The sequence below is a fragment of the Sorex araneus genome, chromosome 10, assembly GCF_027595985.1.
Source record: "Sorex araneus isolate mSorAra2 chromosome 10, mSorAra2.pri, whole genome shotgun sequence".
NCBI lineage: Eukaryota > Metazoa > Chordata > Mammalia > Eulipotyphla > Soricidae > Sorex > Sorex araneus.
Window position 1 is genome coordinate 8,072,183 of NC_073311.1, and position 21,711 is coordinate 8,093,893.

The following is a 21,711-nucleotide window of genomic DNA, read 5'->3' on the forward strand; positions in this document are numbered from 1 at the left end:
AGGTCAGCCAGGAAAAATTGTTTGCTTTAAAAAGCACACTGTCACTGTAGATCACTGTCATCCCATTGCTCATCGATTTGTTCGAGCGGGCACCAGTAACATCTCTCATTGAGAGACTTACTGTTACTGTTTTTGGCATATCCATTATGCCTAGGTAGCTTGCCAGGCTCTGCCGCTCGGGTTAGATACTCTCAGTAGCTTGCCGGGCTCTCCGAGAGGGGCGGAGGAATCAAACTCGGGTCAGACGCGTGAAAGGCGAACAACCAACCGCTGTGCTATCACTCCTGCCCAAAATTAATTAACTAATTAAAAGCACACACATTATTTTGTCAGGCTTACCGGGATACTTTCTCTGTACTGAATTCACTTACCACCTAACATTACCCAATCACAGGAGTGGAAGCCTATTACATCAGAGTTTTAGGAATTATGCATGGAAAGAACACCAAGGAGCAGGAAAGCTTTTTTTTTTCTTTCTGGGTCACACCCAGCGATGCACAGGGGTTACTCCTGACTCTGCACTCAGGAATTACTCCTGGCAGTGCTCAGGGGACCATATGGGATGCTGGGAATCGAACCCGGGTTGACCGCGTGCAAGGCAAACTCCCTACCTACCCTGTGCTATCGCTCCAGCCCCGGGAGCAGGAAATCTTAAGGACATTTTTTCACATTTTGTCTACCATCCTTAACTTTCCTATCCTTAAATCTGACTTCAAAGCCCACTCATGTTCTTCCTGTTATCCAAAGATGCTCGATAGCCTATCAAGAACAAGATAGCTTGTGGCTGAGAGAATCATATTAATAGCAGATAGCTAGAAATGAAACTTTGCCCATTTGTTCTTTTTCCCATGGTAACTTCCAAAAAGATTTTTCAGTGAATCTTAGAGTGTATTGTCAGCTCAACAAATATTTATTGAATAAATTACAACTTGGCTAACATGTGAACAAACATTTGCAAGGGTAAATAGAAAGTTAAACATAAATTAAGTTTTAAAAGGGGGATGGATTGATATTATAGCAGCTAAAGTGCTTGCCTTGCACATGTTTGACCTGGGTACCACTGGAACCACTTATGGCCCCCAAGCAATCATGGAGTAACACTTGAGCAGAGAACCATGAGTACAGAGCCATGAGTACAACTGGGTGTGGGGCAGGAAGGAAGGGAGGAAAGTATGAAGAAAGGAAGGGAAAGGGAAGGAAAGAAGGGAGGAAGGGAGGGAGGGAAAGGAAACAGTTTCTATATAGAAACTATTAGAGATAACCTTTCCTATATTTCACTAAATTCTAAGCATATTTTAAATGACACAATCTCTAAAATTGGGCATGAGCATTGGAAATGAATTTTCATGTTAAATCACTGGAAATATTTTAAAGAAATTTTCAGAACATCCAAAACACTATTCAGAGCTCTCTATGTTTTAATATACATATATGCATACATGATATATTCTGTTATATACACATGAGTCATTTTTTTCTGTGATCCTGTATAAATTCACTCCCATAATAAATTCATTTAATTACATTAAAACACATTCATGATTAATTCAGTTATAAAATGAGAAAATATGAGAAAATCCTTAAATTATTCGAGTATACTATTTAAAGTATACATTACATCATCATTGTATCACTGTATCACATTATCCTATTGATCATCTATTTGCTCAAGCAGGCCCAGTAATGTCTCCATTCATCCTAGATCTGAGATTTTAGCAGTCTTTCTTTACTTGTCCTTCCAAATGGTGCTGCATTAGAGGCTCTTCAGGGTCAGGGAAATGAGACTCATCATTGTTACTGTATTTGGCATATGAATACGCCACCACGGGGAGCTTGTCGGGCTCTCCCCTGTGTGGGCAGTAAACTTTTGGTAGCTTGCCACGTTCTCCAAGATACATCATACTACATTAAATATGTTCTATATTAAAGTATAAAGTATAATGTGATAAAGTGCAACTTTAGAAACAGTCTATTCATAAGACATGAATTGTCCTCCAGCCAAAAGGATTTTGAATTGCAAGTATTTTAATATATGTAATGATTTTCTCATCCTCTGGAACATTTGTAAAATATTTATCAAGACTTATTAAGAGAAGTTTTGTTAGGACAATATTTTAATAAGAATAAAAAATCTTGAATGGAACTGGTTTAGTAAAGTTGTAAAGAAACACAGGTCTCAAAGGTATCTAAGTCACTGGCATTCAAATATATTACACTGTGACCCAGTGTAAGACATACACTTTAAATACATTTACTTTCCAGATTGAAAGTAAATGACAATATGATACATCAGTATAATATATATCACGAACAAAGAAAAGAAAAATGTATCTAGTATAGAATAACACATTCATAAGAAACCTGGAAAACTAAGATACCCAATTTTCACATCGAAACAAACATTCTAGTAATAATGTCTAACATTCTTGAGCTACAAAATGAAAATAAAATTTTTACATGTGATGTTCTCTATTGTGTTCTATTCATTTTTAAAATGTTATGGGATCCACTGAATTCATTTTGCTACCTACTAATGATCTGATTGATCCAAACACTAAATCATGTCCTCCAGACAATTAGAAAGCTTGTTAACATATACAAGCAAGGTGCTAATTGATAGTAGGCGCAGTTTTGTAGAAGGTACAAAAGAAGAAAAGAAGTAGTTGAATATGGATAGAATGCACCTGGAAAGACTTCAGACTAGAAATAAGAATTTAGTCTTAAATTAATGGGTAAAATGTGGTAAGACAAAGAGGAGGAAGTGAACAATCTAGAAACTTAGCAGTGAAAAAGAAAAACCTCATGTAATGGTAAAACAATCCATTTCTAAAATTAAAATTTGTTAACTCATACAAATGATACCATTTAAAAAATCTCAAGAATTTCAAAGATAAAAACAAATTTTAATATCTACCTTAAAGAAAATATTCAAAAAACTGAAAGAGTTGATGTAAAAAATTTGTGCAATATTTGTTTCATATCTTCTTGACACAATTTTTAAAAATACTCAAACAATCTGATAGCAAAATGAGGAAGGCTAGATCTTTTGGTGCTCGCTCGAGCAAATCGATCAACAAATGGAAGACAGTGCTACAGTGCAGTGCTAATTTTTCTTAGAGTCAGTGGTTAATGCAGAAATAAATTTTGGAATAGCCTTCTTGCTGTTGTCCGTGCACATGAAAAAGAAATCTGAGGACATGAGATATAAAGTTGACTGGCTGAAATCCTTCGGAACTTCCTACATTCATGCTCAGAATTCTATATTTCTTGCAAGGAGCAAGCAAACAGAAACTCAGAAACCCATTTTGTATGTGCATATAAATATGCACACCACTGTGCTAATGTAATCACATTAAAAACGTGCAAACTTGGCAGCCAGGAAATGTCACTGCAATCGTTAGTACGTGAAATTTCCATCCGTTTGATGAAGATACTATCTTCCAGCCCCAGCCAAGTTCTGGCAGCAAGCCTTGGTTCCTGTTAGCCCCCTCCCACGCCACTCGCTGGGCTGCATTCAGAGTGATAGGGGCTTTGCCTCTCATTCACAGTTAAGCATTCCCAGACACAGGAGAAACCCTGGGTTTCTACAGGGCACTCAACGAGCAGCTAAGTGTCCCAGCTCTGCAAAGGGCAGCTGGAAATGGATTTAAAATGGCAACGCGGACCAATGAGCGCCGCCGCGCCAGAGCCAACATTTACTCGCGCCTCCTCCCCCAAGCTAGGGCAACCTGGCGGTGCCTAACTCTGGCTCTGCACGTGAAGTAGGCGTTTCATTCCGAGGTGGTTTGTATCTTGTCTCGGGGGGGTGAGCGGATTGCTTCCGCGGGTCAAGGTTTTTATTTTGGAATTGTCTAAAATCATTTGGGTGTGAATATCTTGAACCTAACTTTTACGGTTTTTCGAGGATGAACACTTCATTAAAGGAGAAAAAAAAAAAAAGGAACTGTCGTCGTGATGGGGTTCACACAACTCAGAACATTCCAAGTTATAAAATCTGGATTTGGCAGAAAGGGAATTTCTAGGGAGAAGTTAAAGTCGAGGTAAACTGCAGAGAGAGTTGGACAGTGGGCGCAGTTGAGGTGTTCAGATACTATGAGGTTCCCGCTTGCCGCTACTCCTTTAAGGGGAGAAAAGATGGGATCCAGGTGCACAGAACTAGTCTGGGGGTTGTTTCTAGTCCTTCCTGGAGTTGGTGGGGAGCAGCGGGGAAGCTCGAGAGCTGGCGCACCACTTAGACGTGCTTGTGTGTGTGTACTGGCGCGCGAGCATTGTTTGCACGTGTGCAAGCCTCTGCGAACGAGCATGTTTATCTGCTTGCATGCGTGCATGCAGGTTTGTTGCCGCGTATGTGTGAATGCAGGCACGAGCTCGCGCTAGTGTGCACGTGTATCTGCTTGTCTTTCGGACGTGTGTCCGTGTGCACCGCATCGTGCGAGCTAAGGGTACAGTCCGAGGGAAAACAGGGCAGCGGGGTGCGCGCGCCTACTCCCCGCCAGTTCCTTCCTTTACCCGGGGAACTAGAGCTCCGCCGCGCGTGCAGCTGGACGCTTCCTGCAGAGTGTTGGCTCCGCTCGGTGGAGGCGCAGGTAAAAACCGAGCCCGACAAGCCGCTCAGGACCGACACATTCCCGCGCCTTCCTAAGGCTAAGCGCCCAGGGGCGACCTCGGGCGGCGGGCGGGGTAAGCCCCGCGGCGGGTCAGTCCTGGCTCCCCAGTCTGTCCCTTTAACCCCGCCGCCGGGTGGGAGCACGTGAGCGAGGCTCCGGGTGGCACCCGGGCGCCGCCGCCGCCTAGGCAGTTGTATTTCGAACACTGCCTCTGGCCCGTGGCCAGGCGCCTTGGCTCGGCTGCTAGCCGGACCTCCCTCCTCCTCCTCATACTTTTCCTCCGGAGTAGCCCCCTCCCCTTTATCCGCCCACGATTAGAGGTGGGCACTCCCCCGCCCCCTGCTCCAAGCACGCACACACACACCCCCACACAAACTCGCACACGCACACACACACACACACACACACACACATCTCCCTTGAATTCCGGGGTAGGAACTCAGAAAACTTGCAGCCCCAGCAGCGCGCACTCAGTGTAGGACGCAGCAGCAAGCGGCCGGTCCCCCTCCGACGCTCGGGTGCTGCGGCCGCCTGCTCCCGCCACCCGAGGAAGCGCGGTGCCACCCACTGCTCGCTCCCTTGCTGTGATCATTGCCCGACGGGATCGCGGCCGGATCTCTCCATCCTCCCTCGGCTTGTCGACTGCCCCCGCCCCCCCGCGCTATTTGTTTTCTCTCTTCCTCTCCCTCTCTTTTCTCTTTCTTGCTCTGCGAGCGCGGGGCCGGGGAGAAAGAGGAGAAACTCTTTCCCCGCCTAACTTTTCCAGGGACACAGTTCACTCCCAAGTCTCTTCCCTTCCCAAGCCGCTTCCGAAGTGCTCCCGGTGACCGCAACTCCTGATCCCCAAGCGAAAGGGGCGCCTCTCCCACTTGCCACCCTCGTTTTCTCCTCTCCTTTGCCTCCCTCCTCCTCTCGTCACCGCCACCTCCACCGCCACCTCCACCTCCGGCACCCACCCACCGCTGCCGCCGCCACCAGCAGCGCCTCCTTCTCTCCTCCTCCTCCTCCCCTCTCCTCTCTTTTTGGCAGCCGCTGGACGTCCGGTGTGGATGGTGGCAGCGGCGGCAGCCTAACGCCGCAGCAGCCCTCGCCACCCGCCTGCCCTCGCGCCCCCCCCCCCGCCTCCTCCTCCAGCCCTCTCTCCCAAGCTCCCGAAAGGTGCGGGGCAGATTTGGGGGCGGCGGAGACCCTGCGGCTGGAGCGGCGGCGGCGGCAGCGGTAGCGGCGGCGGGAGGCAGGATGAGCGCACGCGGCGAAGGCGCCGGGCAGCCGTCCACTTCAGCCCAGGGACAACCTGCCGCTCCGGCGCCGCAGAAGAGAGGACGCGGCCGACCCAGGAAGCAGCAGCAAGTCAGTATGCGGGCGGGGTCGGGGCACTAGCCCACCCTGGTCCCCGCGGCGCGGTGCCGGGGGCGCGGGAGCCCCGCCGCTCGCAGCCGGCGCCCGCGGCCGGCAGCCCGGGGAGGGGGCGGGCGGCGACAGGCACCGCGCGCCGGTGCGCCGCCGAGTCCCCGGGCGCCCGCGCACCTCCAGCCCGGGAGGTGGGGTCTGGCCAAGCGCGTCCCGGGACTGGCGCTATTGTGCCCGGGCCCGAGAGGAGCGGTGGACCCCGGTGGCTGCCAGCGGCCGGCCGGCGAGGATGGACGCGCGGGCGCTTTCCCGGTGGCTTTTGCCATCGCCCCGCGGGCGGGAGATGAGGCGGGTCGGGGAAGCCGGCGCGCTGGCGGGGCTGGGTCGGAGAGGCTGAGTCCGGGGGCCGGAGGCGCTTTCTCCCGCCTCCCCGGGCTGCTCGCGGGCGGGGGACTGGCGCGCTGCAGCCGCCCCTTTGGCGCCCTCGCCAAGTTCTCGGTGGCCCGAGACTCGCGCCCTCTCGACAAAGAACTCGTGGGCCGGTCGGCTCCTCGCCGGGCCCTTTAAACGCCGCGCGGCAGCCGGTTCGCGGGGCCACTGCCACCCCGACGTCCCGGAGCAGGGGCTCCCGGAGAGCCTGCGTTCCCACGGGACGGGATTAACTCATTTGGACTAGGACGCGGTGGAAAAGAGTGGAAGAGTGTCCCGGTGGTAGCTGGGTCCCTTGCAGGCGTCCCGGTCCCCCTTCTGTCCTGGAGCCCGCGCCTCACAGCTGCAGACATTCAATGCACTTCTTCAGGACCAGCGACTGGGTATTGGGAGGGGACGATCGAGGGGCGCCCGGGACCCCGCGGAGCAGGGGGTTTTGTCTGCGGATGCAACCAATTAAACTTGCAGCAGGCACTCGCAGAGCTGAGCGCAGCGCCAAGGGTGTTGGGATGGAGGTGGGGGGTCGCTGCAATACCCAAGTCTCGGCGGGCTGGGTTGCAGCAGGAACTTGTCTATGGAGAACATTTAAATTCCGCTTCCGCGGGTTTTAAAATTTCTGGGTTTTTTAGCCTTAAATCATTTCCTTCGAGGCAAGCAGGACGATTAGAAAATAATCCTATAGTTGCAAAGCTGCCCGAGAGCAAGGTAGGAAACGCGAACAATGTTTGCTTGCCCGGTGCGTTTTAGAAAAATGCAGAGGGTTGTACCTTTTGAAATCATCAAACGGAACAAGCCAATCTAGAGGCCCAGGAGTTTTCCCGCTCTGCCCCAGCGACACTTTTGAACAGCGTTGGGATCCTGTTTTACACCTCCCAGGAAGTCCCTGCCCTCCCCCTACCCCTTGTTTCCCAGCCGCCACCCAGCGTTCTCAAACCAAGGACTGCTTCTCACCCCCCCCCCCCCCCGCAAGTAATCGGAAAGAAATGACTGTGGGGTCTGGAGGTGTTTTGAGGCTGTACCTTTGAGTTCAGGCAGAGTCACAAAGAAAGAAAAATGTGTCTCCGATGTGTTTGCTCCGGATGTGCCCACTGGCGCTCACAGAAGCCTTCATGCAACAAACTTTCCCCCAGATTTCCCAAATAAGACACAAGTTTTTATTGAGAACCTTCATGAGCTTTAAGATAATTAGTCTCGTTCAGTCACCGAATCTCAATGAAATGTAAATTGGTGATTCACAGGACAAATGTTGGGGATCTGGAATATTAATCACTGCATTCTTTTAGCCAGTTGAGTATTTACTACTTTGTCACTGAAGCCACTTAAAGTTTTGCTAAAATCTATTGATAGTTTCAATTTCTCTCCAGATTTTTCCTTACCTGACTTTGCAAACACACCACACACATGCCTTTTAGTTGTTTCCAGCTCACCCCATAAGTTTTTTAAAAAGGTTTTGGGGAAAATGTTTTTTTTATCAAAAGATAGTTAAACTTAGAGTGGAGATCATGCCTGTATCTCCAAAAGGAAGTGGAGAATTGAAGCAATTATCTAGGTAATTCAAGCAAAACCTCCCACAACAGATTTACCATAATTATTTGGAATTTGGGGGGGGGGGAATTGGAGTTATTTTGAGTTGAAGAAATTAGATAATTGCTCCAACATTTCACTCAATGTGTTGATTGAGTCATAATTGACCTACAATGAAGATACACAGATGATTAAAAACCATCTTTTTAATGTGGAAGATTGTGGAAGTATTCTGATATCAGCCTCATATTTCTGTTACTTTGAAATACTAGTAAGATATACAGTGGTATGTGTGTTGAACCTTTACATTCTTATGAAATATCAAATGCTTCACTATGCACATTTTACACTTTAAAATGTTCCTGATAGAACAGCAACCTTGTCAGTCTTTGTCACCTTTTTTAAGGTTGGAATGGAATCTAGTTTTCATATGCAAAAACAGGTTGTCCTCTTTGAATCCTTGGATAAAAACTGTACTTATTCCCCCTTTTTGTAAACTCTGGGCCATCATTATCTGATTTTGCGGACTGTGTTTCATTTCTGAGCAGGACAAGCAGAAAATAGAGCTATAGAGTCAGGGTCAACTTATTTAAGACATTCTTGCCACAGCAGTCTTTTCCACCCCCCACAATTAGGAACCAACGGGCGAGCCCTCTCCTAAGAGACCCAGAGGAAGACCCAAAGGCAGCAAAAACAAGAGTCCCTCCAAAGCAGCTCAAAAGGTAAGTTTACTCAAGTCTCTCCATGTACCTTCCTGTGATTTTTTTCCCATTTCACGCCCACACCTGTATGTTCTCCCTGGAGACCCCAAGACTCATTTGCTACATTTAACAGGAGATTTCTAAGCAGATTCTCAGAGCAAGATGTTCAAGAAGATATTTACAATGTTTTTTTTTTTTTAAACACACAATTTGAAACTGAAAGCCTGGGGGGGGAAGGATGGGGAAGGGGAGGAGACTCGGAACAATTATAAATTTGCTACAGTTGAGAAATAGTTAAAAACAGATCAAAACTATAGATTGCTGCCTGGTGATGAAGGTTTTGCAATTTCCTTCAAAATAACAAAAGATTAGTTTACTTGGTGATTATTCTATATGACACTTGCAAAACTAAACCCTCCCATTAAAGCATTTTGCCAAATAGATGATAATCAGAAGTAAATTCAGTCATGGGATGGTAGAAGAAATATTACAGATTTTACAGCTCTAAAACATAAAGTGTACTATTTTGCAATAACCTACAATATAATATACACAATCTCAAAAAGCCCACCAGATTACACAGAAAGGCTCTCAATAGGACAATGGGACTTTTAAAAACAAATATTTGACTATTTTAATGTATATTTGGGGGCAGGATAGAGTCTTATCAAAAGTAACTTTCTTGTCATGTTGATTGTACTTGAGTTAGCAAGAGGAAATATTTCAAATTTAATACATGTGCAGAGAAAAAAGGGAAATATAAAGTTGACTATTATTAGCTTAAAGTCTTGTGTTTTATTTGTAGTTTTATAATTAGTTTTAAAATGCATCAAAAATAAATTTGCAGATAGCCCTTCGGTGGATCTGAGTACTCCAGGTATAATATTTATTTGAAGGGTCTGTATACTCTTTGATATTTATGTTCTTTGTGGTTTTCTTTGACTGTGGGCACTAACTGTATCATATGTGATTGTACCCAGTGTTGTAAACAGCCAGAGCAAACACTGATGCATATACAATTATTTAAAGAGCATTAGTCATGAACAGTAAAGGAGCACACTTTTAGTATACTTAAGTATAGTTTTCTTATAGTAAATGTGACACATTTACTCAGTATAATCTGAAATAGCTTTAAACTACTGTCATTTAAAAGTGACAGTATATAATCTAATAGTCTATATTTCTAATATAAATATTTTCATTTGTTGCACTTGCCTGGCTTATCAAATTAACTTAAACAAGACTGACCCAGGTAGGTCAATTTTTAATGTTCCACGAATGTGAGATTTACCTAACTTAATCCCTGTGCTAGGATGGGGAAAGACTATCTCGTTAGGTCACCAGTAACTATTTACACTGTGATGTAATTGTTCACTATATTTTCCCGGAAATAGTCTTTGTCTCCTCATAAGTAAAATATTGAAAATCAAACTGAAAACAGGAAAATAAATTATCAATATATTACATCCTCTTTTGAACGAGCTAAGAGCCATTACTTCTTCATTTTGTAAATTTTACCCCTGACAGGATTTTTATTGCTAAAAGGCAAACTGAGACTTAATGCCTTATTTATCACTTAAAGCAAAATAACGAAAAAGTGAATCTCTTCCCAGAAAGCTTTAATTTATTTTTAGTTACTTGGTGATAAGGATTTACAAATGATCCTAGTAGACTTCTCATTTTTCCAATCTTTATGTTTATGCACAAATAATTGCAACGTCTAGAATAGGAAAATTTTTATTATTCAGTATTTCACACAATTTGTTATGAAAGTCCTCCTAATAAAAGTGAATCTTATTTTCCCATAGTATGGTTGTTATATTTCTTCAGTTTTAATTCCGCTTCATTTGGAGAAGATAATAGTTTGCTAAATAATAAATGGCATTGATGAATTGATCATGGCATGTGTAAACTTAAGGTATTTTTACTTCTAAATTAATATTTATTGAGTTTGCTACTACCCTATGTAAACACAATTATCAAGCATTTATTTCTTTGTCAAATGTAGTCTAACAATCTAACTCAATGTTAGGATTTTGAAAAGCAATCTTTTGTGGAAAAGTTGCTTTTCATTCTATGTAAGGTAAACAGTAGGTGTGGAAAATGATTAATAATTGAGTCTTCTGTAAATTGCGACATCAAAATGAAAACTACTCAAAAAAATTGGTAAGCATGTAAGAGGACAGATATCTAAAATTAAAGAAGATTGACAGGCACTGGAATCCTAATGCTGTGTATTAAATTTCTGGATGCTAGAGTTTCTTTACTTGCAGAGTTTGTGTTTGGACTCATAACTTGGCCTTGGGGCATTTGAAAACAAAACTGGTTGCTGGAAAATTAACAATGTGAAACTTAACAAAGCCCAGGGAACTTTGTAAGACCAAGTGGACAACTACTAAATTAGCAATTCCTTGAATTTCAGACTGTGTTGAATATAAAATTGGTTTATGTACTATATAAAACAAACATTTTAAAACCACAATTTGTTATGCCTGAAACTTTGGGGAGAGAAAATAATTATTCCTCAGTCTGCTTATATTCCATCATAACAGATTCCCATGGGTAACTATTATGTGGTCATCCCTAAGAACTCCAGTGTGAGTGCTCAAAGCTTGCCTCTGAATCAGGTTTATGTTATTACCTTGATTTTCCTAAATAAATAATTTATATGCACGTGTCTTGACCCTCTCAAAAATTTTTTTAGCTTAATTATAGACATCACTTGGTTTTCTTTCTTTTTTAAAAATGTTTTCCTTGAATGTTTGTGCTGTTTGGAAATACTTTATGTTTTAATTTGAAGAGAAGAAAGATATAATTTCCTAATCTCCTTTATGTTGAGAGGTTACTATAAGAGTTGTTACTAATTATTCAGTGTTTAAGTCACAGATCAAATTTATCTGTGACTCTCCAGTCAGTTCTTCTGGTCTTTTAAAGGAAAAGAATTCCTGCTATTGAATTAAATTTTAGAACCTCTCTACCTCTGCTGGGAATCGAACCCACAGCAGCACACATGTAAGGCAAGTGCAGTACAGCTGAACAACTCTACTTAATTAAATTTTAAAAGAAAATTGCATATAAAAGAGATCTCAGGTGTGAGATGGCCCAATATTATAAATGTGCCAGAAACTAGATACTGCAAAACAAGATTTGTGCTCCTTATAATCACAGTTCTAGAAATGTGGATTCTTCATAAATGATTGGACAAAGGAATATAGATTTTACTCATTCTTTCAGATATGTGAGAAATTATCTGAGAATTTTATGTTGAATGAGAACTTCAATGCTATGTTGAATGAGAACTTCTTAATATAGTAGGTCCAAAAGAAGGCATGGTAGTAGGTAATTCAGGAAAAGATTACTTTAGAAATTGACACATAGTTTCAACCTGTGGTTCCTATATTACTAGAATGATTTTGCTCAGTTCCCCACTGTTTTCTGGGCAGCAAATTTCTACTGGGATTCATGTACCTATCTGAATAAACAAATGAATTTATGCAGGTAAAATTAAGTTGCCTGGTCTCTATTAATCTTGAGATTTTAGGGTGATTGACTTAAACATTTGATTTTTGTTGTTGTTTTTTGGGGCCATACCCAGTGATGCTCAAGGGTTACTCCTAGCTCTCTATTTAGGGATCACTCCTGGTGTGACTTAGGGGATCATGTTGGATAACGGGGACTGAACCCTGGTTGTCTGTGTACAAGGCAAGTGCCCCATTCACTCCCAACTATCAGTCTAACCCCTTGATAATATTTTTAAACTTCATTTTTCCAAGGGAGACCAAGCTTTATTTATGAATCAATTTATGACTAAATAAATTTTGTCTGGCTACAACTTTGAGTCATAATTGATCATGTTCCAAATATAGGAGATCTGAATGGCTTTGAATTATTTTATGAAGGGACCCATAGTCCGATTCTCTAGAAGTTTTCTTACGAATTCTTTCATCAGAAGCTCCTCATTCCTTTAACTGACATACAATCCTGATTCATTTTAAATCTGAGTCTCAATAGATCATTTTTGCTGAGAAGATAGAACATACCAGATAAGTATTTTATTGCATTGCATTGTAAATGGATTTCTTGAAAGCAGGTAGGTAGCACTGTAGCACCATTGTCCCGTTGTTCATTGATTTGCTCGAGCGGGCACCAGTAACGTCTCTGTTGTTAGACTTGTTACTGTTTTTGGCATATTGAATACACCACGGGTAGCTTGCCGGGCTCTCCGAAAGGGATGGAAGAATCAAACCCGGGCCAACTGCATGCAAGGCAAATGCCCTACCCGCTGTGCTATTGGCCAAAATAGGTAGGTACTTCTTTGAAAGTAGCTAAAGAACATTTTTGGTCAAGTAAATCATTCAAACCTCACTTGTCTTGGTTGGCTTTTTGTTGCTTTTCCCTTGGAATCACCTCACTGGGAACAAGGGTAGAACCCTTAATTGCCTGTCCTAGATTCTAACGTTTTTACTTAGGAATCTTTGTTCTGCCAACCAGGAACACAAAGTAAACAAAACACGATCATATTTTAAACTGTTGCCTTAATGCAGTCATCAACTTGAGTGGCATTTCTAATTAAATTGATGAGGATTAGTTGTGCTCTTAGGTCCTTCAGGTCGTGGTAGATAAATAGGGAGGTGGATGAAAACTAAAGCACTATTAGTTAACTGTTTTTTTAGCTATTTTGATTTTGGTATAGATCCACTGGTTGATTTGGGCTGGGGGAACTCACATGCATTATCACATTACATATTGACTATTATGAGAGTAGTAGAATGGCAAAAAATTAATAGTTGACAGGCTGGAGGAGAGATAGCATAGGAATTAAGGTACTTGCCTTGCTTGTGGCCTATCCTGTTGCTCCCCAGCACCACAGATAGTCCTTGAGCACAAAACCAGGAGCAAGCCCTGAGTGCCACCAGATGTGCCCCCCAAACCCCCACATTAAACAAAATGAACCAGAATTAAATCATGTTCTGGGTTCCCAATCTCAGCTCTTGTTCATGCTTTATAGGGAACATGGAAATGTTTTATTTTTAACTACTCATTTGATTTCATATAAATTTTTGCATTGTTTTTTGAGGGCGAGGGATGGTTATTTGTACATGACTGTTATATTTTATTTGGGAATATTTCCCAGAACAATATACCTTTTATTACTTTGAAATCAGATTGGGTTTCAGTTCTACTATTTATAAAGGTGGACGGGTGTCTTAAGCAGAAAGTAGTAGCTGCCTTGCTTAAGCTGAGACAGAAATTATTATGGTGGGCCAGAGACAATAAAGAAAGGATGGCATGTACTTTGCCTTCTGCTGTATTGATTATGACCCTGGTTCCATTCCTAGCACCACATTTGGTCCTCTGAACACCCTCGGTGGTCAGTCCTGAGCACAGAGCCAGGAAATAGCCCCTGAGCAACACTGGCACTCCCCAAAATACCAAAAAGAAATCTCTGTGGAAACCAGCAGGACTGGAAGCTGCTGCTTTTTTTGATTTTTAGGTCCGATTTTATAATATGAGTGAAGGGAAGGAATTACATGAGTGCCTATTTAAATGCGGTAACTGTTGTCAGGCACGATAGATAGATAGATAGGTAGATAGGTAGATAGATATTAAACTTAATCATTCCAGGCGGTATTCAAAATCCTCATGATCTGTGAGAAAAATAATTCAGATGTAAACTGTGACATGTCTAATGTTCAACTCTGGCAAATGGTGGCACCTGCGTTTACATTCTCATCTAAGTCTAAAACTTACTCTCTTTACACTGTTATGTGCTGTCCAATGTTTTATAAAAGTTTGCTACAAAGTAAATTATGTTATTTCCAATAAAAGAAAATGCAAGTTGGAAGCCAGTGAAATCTTGCTTGTAAGAAGCCTCTAAAAGGACTAGTCACAGCAGTAGTCACAGACCTCTGGTTCCCAAACAAGCCATTGTTGCTGGGCCTTCAGAGATTGACACATTCACACGTTCTCTTTCTTGTTAAATAATAAGGCTAAGAGAAATGCTTCCCAGAACCATAGAAGCAGTAAAATTCTGATATGAGGGAAATAAGACACACCATAAACAAAGCAGCATTTCCTTCCTTCATCCTAATGATAGTGAGCATACCTTGTCTACTAGTGCTAATGCTAAGTACCATTTCCAAGTCCAAGAACTGTGCTAGATGAATGGGCTTTCTATTGATCATTTGGGGTATTTTTATGGGTCCTTAAAGTTTTTGGACTCACCAGTGGAGGTCTGGGATATCATGCGATGCCAGGGATTACACCCATGGTTTTTACATGCATCAAACGATCTCTCCCAGCCCATGGTTTACTATTTTTGTGGGGTCTTCCCAGTTATGCTCAGGGTCTGGGAGCCACTTCCAGGGATACTCAGCTCACCGAAGCTGGGCCTGGAAGTGTCAGGTGGTCTGTTTGGATACTGCGCAGGGACCACCAGGGCTCTATACAGCAGTGCTGGGGGCCATCCGGTGCCAGAGGGCTGGTCCATGCACAATACAAACCCCTAGATCATCCTAGCAGATCTCCTTGACCCCTGAATGTACTTCATTTTTTCATAACACGGTACATTTTAAAGAACCTGAAGTACCAGAACTTCTTAGAAAAAGAAGTATATTTCCCACTTTACATTACAAGTAAAGTGCATTACTCCAAGACCTATGAACTTGCAACTAAACATATTCAGAGAATAAAGATATAATTCTGACTCCAAATTTCAAAATATTGAATATGAAAGAAGACAAACACGAAAGAAAGAACACTTAGCAATATATTATATTTGTGAATATTCTTATAATAATAGTCATGGCTTAAAATTTCTTAAAAGGCAGAAATTTTCCTTCCCTCCAGATAAGTAATATACACTGAGAAGAAATTATGTCTCAGTCACCCATGGATTTGTAGCATAGAATCAAATTCTAGTCCGGCAAGGAAAAACTAAATATACATACATGTATTACTCCATATGTTAACATATTTATTTAAAACAAAACAAGCCCATGAAATATATTTGTTTTGTATTGAAAAGTAATCTTCTGAAAAGCATTGAATACAGGGGGAAAATGTTAAAGCCGATACTTTCCTGTCTGTAAATCAACATAGGTTCAGAAGTTTTACAAACTAAAATCCTAACTTGTTTTGCAGCCTCTGTGAAGTTTGATCATAATGATAAAATAGTGTTGGTCTTAAAGAACAATGAAAACCTCCCAGATTGCCACCACACAGCACAGCTAATGCATTTCTTCTAGGTGTAGTCTCAGAAGAGGGTTTCAATTTACAGTAACACTGGTCTGCAGATCAAGGAGCAAGTTTGTGTTAAGCAAGTCCTAGTGATAGTCATGATATTTAGCCCTTTCCTTTGTGGCGTGAATTTTATTTTTGAATAGGCTTTTGTAAATGAAATGCTCACTTAAAAGTCTTCTTATATGGAGGACTCTCTCTTTAAGAGATTTGCTTTCTCTGACTTTGAAGTGCAGTGAAACCCTTTGAGAAAACAACTCTCCAACAGATTTTAGATAGACCTGGATTACATGGTGGCCCCTGAAACCTAACAACTGTCTAATAAAGTGTGTTGTGGCACCCTTTACCATTAAGACCGCCTGTCTCATCTCAATTCCACCTAAAATCACCATGCCCATAAAAAATTCCTATTTTCCATGTTAATATAATTGACTGATGGGTAATATGTGCAACTTTAGCATTGTTCTTTCAGCGTAAATCAGACACTGCTTCTTTATGAGGAGAGACTGTTAAATTCACTTACTTCACCATGTCCAGTCAAAAGATTTCTTGAGAAGTTTCAGTCTAGAAGTGCAATGGCAAAAGGGTACAAAGGGAGATAGACATTAATCAAACCCAGGATAGGGAAACTCTCCCCTTAAAAGTTCTCTCAGGAGTGAGCAGCCTTGAGAGAGCATCTCCATGATGATGAACAGTTTCCTCCTCACAGAAGTGGGGACCCACCTCCTTCTCAGCCAGGAAATAAAAGGGAGGCTTTCAGAGTCCTGCTCAGAGGCAGAGCTAAAACTTCAGTGCCTGGTTTTTGAAATCTAAGCTTTGAACCTAAGTTTTTCAAGGCAGGATCTGTGTTCCTCTCAAGATATATCTCCATTTGTAGAGTATAGAATCACATCACATGAGGCTGACACCCAAGGACAGTAGATACAAGGGCCAGGAGGATTGCCACATAGCTGGAAGCCTGCTTCATGAGTGGAGGGGAGAAGGCAGATGGAATAGAGAAGGGATCACTAAGAAAATGATGGCTGGAGGAACTAGTTGGGATGGGAGATGTGTGCTGAAAGTAGATAATGGACCAGACATGATGACCTCTCAGTGTCTGTGTTGCAAGCTATAATGCCCAAAAGTCGAGAGAGAGTATGGGGAATATTGTCTGCCATGGAGGCAGGGGGAGGGTGGGAGAGGGGGGAGGGTATACTGTGGATATTGGTGGTGGGGAATGTGCACTGGTGAAGGAATGGGTGTTTGATCATTGTGTAATTGTAACTCGAACATGAAAGGTTGTAACTATCTCACAGTGATTCAATAAAGCTTAAATATATATAAATATAAATATATAAATATAAATATATATATCCTTCCCTCTATGAGACAACTTAGAGGGCACTCCACCTTTCACTTAGTTCCTGCCCTTGGGGCTGTAGGGACAGTAAGTGAATCCTTTGTCAATTCATTTTGGAAGTAGTAAAAACGATTCCAAGAGCCCAAGTTTGCTGAAGTAGGATGGAGCTACATGCCACCAGGTTACCTTTTGCTTTGGTAAATTAAATCAGAGACAATTTTCTAACTAATTTAACTCACCTCATGATGGCAGAAGTATAGAAAGTAAGGAAAGGTATCACTGTTGGGCAAGTAGGAGCTCAGTCCAGGAGCTCCAGCACACTGAGGCTCAAATCCCACAGCTATTTGCCAGCTCGAGGTGTGGCCTTGAGTTCTTTACCTCACTTACCTAAGACTTAGCTGCTCATACGCAAAGACAAGAATGATACCTGTCTTTATTAGTATTTAATATTTATAATTATTACTATTTATTATTGTCTAAATAACAAAAAGGCTGTTGTGATGATTAACTCATCTGCAGGATTGAGCTCAGTGTGTGGGCTACTTTAAGTGCTCAGAAAAATCTAAAGTAAGGAGGTCAACTCATGGGATAGTGCTGAATGCTCAGGGAGATATTTGGTAAGAGATCTTGTCATTTGTGAACTCCCACTCTCATCTCTTTATCCAACTTTATCTCAATCTCTTTCTACCAGACACATTTTTCTATCAGTGAAGTGTGAAAAAAACAGTTGTAATGGGTAGTTTTGTTATTATTGTATCAAGAACCTACTGGTTTCTAACTCAGGTAACAAAGAATAAAATAAAAAATGCACAAATAAAAAGCAACTTATGTTGGACTAGGTTGCCTGTATTTTTGTGTTAGATAACCACAGGATGAATTTTCTATGTGGAAGAGTGTGTGCTAAATTTTCTTTTTTTCTGAAAAATGTAGAATATGTTTTTTTCTTTTTGGGTCACACCTGGCGATGCACAGGGGTTACTCCTGGCTCTGCACTCAGGAATTACTCCTGGCGGTGCTCAGGGGACCATATGGGATGCTGGGAATCGAACCCAGGTCGGCTGAATGCAAGGCAAACACCCTGCTTGCTGTGCTCCAGCCCCTAGAATATGTTTTTATTGAGGAGTTATGTAACGAACATGTTGGGTGTATTTGAGGCTTGGAGTAGGTGTGATAAACACAGAATCACTTTAATGTTATAACTTGATTCAAAAAGGAGATAAATGTGTACTAGAAAAAACCTTCTAATGAAAACAATGAAACAAATTCTCCAGGTAGTAAGAAATATACTCACTGATAATTTCTGTCAGCTTTTTTTTTCTCTCCACATCTGGTAAAGTGGTGACAGAAAATTGGGGCAATAAACAGAAAGTTATGACTTCAAATGCTAGTTTGATTGAGTTTAAATTATTATGTATTGGGGATGGGGAGGATAGACTACATCCATCAGTACTCAGAACTTCCTCCTGACTCTTTGTTCAGAGATTACTTCTGGTAGACTTGGGGAAACATGTGGTGCCAGGGATTGGTCTGGGTCAGCTACATGCTACTCAAGCACCACACCTGCTGTACTGTCTCTCTGGCTCCATATCCTTATGTATTCTTATGATTATGATTTGCTTTCAAATAAAAATGTATGTGGGTGTGCTTTATATAATAGTATGTTAATATTAATTTTGTAACTTCAGTTGCAGCATGAAAAATCTTTATCATTTAAGACGGAGTTTCTGGGCCAGAGAGATAGTACAGTGGTAGGGCGTTTGATTCGAATGCGGCTGACCCAGGTTCAGTCCCAAGCATCCCATATGGTCCCCTGAGCCTGCCAGGAGTAAGCCTTAAGTACTGCTGGGTGTGCCCCCATGCCCCCCCAAATTACTGAACTTCTTGAGCTATACTCCTCCGCCCCTCTTGGAGAGCCCAGCAAGCTACGGAGAGTATCTCACCCCCACGGCAGAGCCTTGCATGCTACCTGTGGCATATCCGATATGCCAAAAAACAGTAACAAGTCTCACGATGGAGACGTTACTGGTGCCTGCTCGAGCAAATTGATGAGCAGTGGGATGACAGTGACAGTGACAGTGATAGGATGTGATACCTATGGGGATCATGAAAATTTAAAAAATTTTGCTTTAAATCTAATATTTATTATCAGAAAATATTTGATGTATATACCTATTTTATATGTCTATAGACTTGGGGTTTCACAAACATTTCTTGGACATAAAAGAATGTAAGTGGAAAAAGTTTAAGAAACCCTGATTTAAGAAACATTCATTTTTGAAAATATTAGTTTATGTAATTATGAACACATGAGAATAAATATTTTATTATCTACATAAATAAAAGCAGAATAGTTGCTTAAAAGCATTTCATACATTTCAGGGGAGGGTTTTCTGGGCAAGTGTTTAGGTGAGATTGGTTAACAGATCATTTTACATCACACTGAAAAATGGGACCGAGAATCTATTAGAAAATGGAGAGGACGGAACAAATGAGAAAGATATCATGAAGACAATCTTAATACTTCACTTGCCAGCCAGGATATTCCTTCTAAAAACTGTCTCTTGGTGCAGTACTTATAAATAAATGCTGTGGGATGGAAATGACATGATTTTCTTTTTCATTTGGCAGAAAGCGGAAGCCACTGGAGAAAAACGGCCAAGAGGCAGACCTAGAAAATGGGTGAGCAATAAGAGAGTGATTTCTCTTTTTCTTCTTTGTTTTTGCATAGAAAAATTTGGTTTTTAACTGAATGTTTTTATTATATTGATGACATGGATTCCTGGCTTAGTGAGTCTTTGAAAGGGTTAAGGTAAGCGGCACGGTATCAACACTCCTTACCAGTGGACTCCAAGATTTGACTCAGAACTTTCTTTCCTGGGAGTGACCCCTTTTTTTTCCTCTTATCAACATGAAAGGAGTCTCCATTCTCCTTTCTGAGGGAGTAACAATGAGATGACTTGTTCAGTGGATCGAGTAACTAAGGTTAAAGGGTATTATGAAACCTTGTATGTTGATTACAAATAGTGATAAAATTTGGGTGAAATGTGTATGAGGTAATTTTTTAAACAACCAACCTACCTTCCTTCCCTCCCCCTTCCTTCCCTCCCCCCTTCCTTCCCTCCCCCCTTCCTTCCCTCCCCCTTCCTTCCTTCCTTCCTTCCTTCCTTCCTTCCTTCCTTCCTTCCTTCCTTCCTTCCTTCCTTCCTTCCTTCCTTCCTTCCTTCCTCCCTCCCTCCCTCCCTTCTTCCTTCCTTCCTCCTTCCTTCCTTCCTTCCTTCCTTCCTTCCTTCCTTCCTTCCTTCCTTCCTTCCTTCCTTCCTTCCTTCCTTCCTTCCTTCCTTCCTTCTCTCTCTCTCTTTTTCTCTCCCTTCCTTCCCTCCCCCTCTCTCTCTCCTTCCTTTTCCTTCTTGCCATGTCTTTATTAGACCATCTCATTTATTAGGCGGTTTGTGATGGGTTTATCTCCACATTGGCTTTGTTAGTAAAATAGGTTTTGCTGTTTGGTTTTACTTCCTTTTGTAGTCAGACAGTGGCATCATGGAAGTGTGCCAACCCTTTAAGGACACAGATCTTGTATCTTTTTGAGGCCAGAAAATTAGTGATTACTGAACAGTTTGGCTAGGGTTACCACTTGAACTTAATACCCATTTCTTACTGGCATGTCTTTCCACTGTCAGATGAGAAAATTCTTAAAAATTAATAAACTATTTTCATAAAGGATGAAATTATTCCCTCTGCTCCGAATTGTTCATGTTGAATCTTTGGCTATCCTTCTCTCTTTTCCTGGTTTATTCTTCATGCCCCATTAAAATAAAGTCTCCTTGTTGCAGTGCTGTGTATTTTTCTGAGTTTGCCATTTCTTTCTGCTCTAGAATTCTGCATCACTTTCTATTTATACTTTGGTATTAATTATTGCCTTTCATTTAATTTATCCATGTTCTTTCCCCTCTGCTCAACATGTGTTGGGATTTGATTACGTAGCATATGAAATGGCGGTAATCTTTAGCTTAGAAACATCTTGGTGCTACAAAGTGTTGAAGTAAGAGCATTTATTTGGTCTTCTAATCAATAAATGAATGGTTTCTAATCAAGGTGGTGATCATCTCTCCATATTTCTCAGTTGGTGACCAGATGGCCCTCTGTGGTCCCCAGGGTATCCCAAAGGACCACAGTTAAATGGTGAGGGGTCGACACAGCATGAGGGCCAACCAGTAGGGTGGGAGTGGTCAGTGGAGGATACAGGAAGAAAACAAGTTTGTAAGGTAGCTATAGTCAGAAAAGGTTTAAGAAACACGTACCTAGATTATGATGAATTGACTTTAATTTTAGGGACATAGCTACTTTTTAAGGCTGTTTTTGCTTTCCTAGATAGCTCCAAACATTAGGAAACTCTCCCATATAACCCCTGCAGCTTCCTTTCACTCCCTAGCCTCTACCTCCTGTGAATAGAATAATTGTTTTCACTTTTCCTCATGAGAGCCATTGAACTATTGTAAAACAGTGAGCACGTGCCCTTTGTATA

At 42.0% G+C, this 21,711-nt stretch overlaps 1 protein-coding gene across 1 annotated transcript; it reads left to right on the forward strand.

Moving 5' to 3' along the window:
* Positions 1-5,846: 5,846 nt before the first annotated feature.
* HMGA2 (high mobility group AT-hook 2) lies at positions 5,847-20,774 on the forward strand. The gene is made up of 4 exons (XM_055118408.1): positions 5,847-5,957; positions 8,546-8,632; positions 19,818-19,868; positions 20,712-20,774. The coding sequence occupies exons 1-4, from the start codon at positions 5,847-5,849 to the stop codon at positions 20,772-20,774; spliced, it is 312 nt and encodes a 103-aa protein (XP_054974383.1).
* Positions 20,775-21,711: the final 937 nt, after the last annotated feature.

Excerpts from the sequence above, each read along its gene's own strand:
- HMGA2 (XM_055118408.1), top strand. The coding sequence starts at position 5,847 with ATGAGCGCACGCGGCGAAGGCGCCGGGCAGCCGTCCACTTCAGCCCAG. Across the intron at positions 8,633-19,817 it reads CCTCCAAAGCAGCTCAAAAG|AAAGCGGAAGCCACTGGAGA; the intron begins GTAAGTTTACTC and ends TTCATTTGGCAG. Across the intron at positions 19,869-20,711 it reads GAGGCAGACCTAGAAAATGG|TCAGACAGTGGCATCATGGA; the intron begins GTGAGCAATAAG and ends TTCCTTTTGTAG.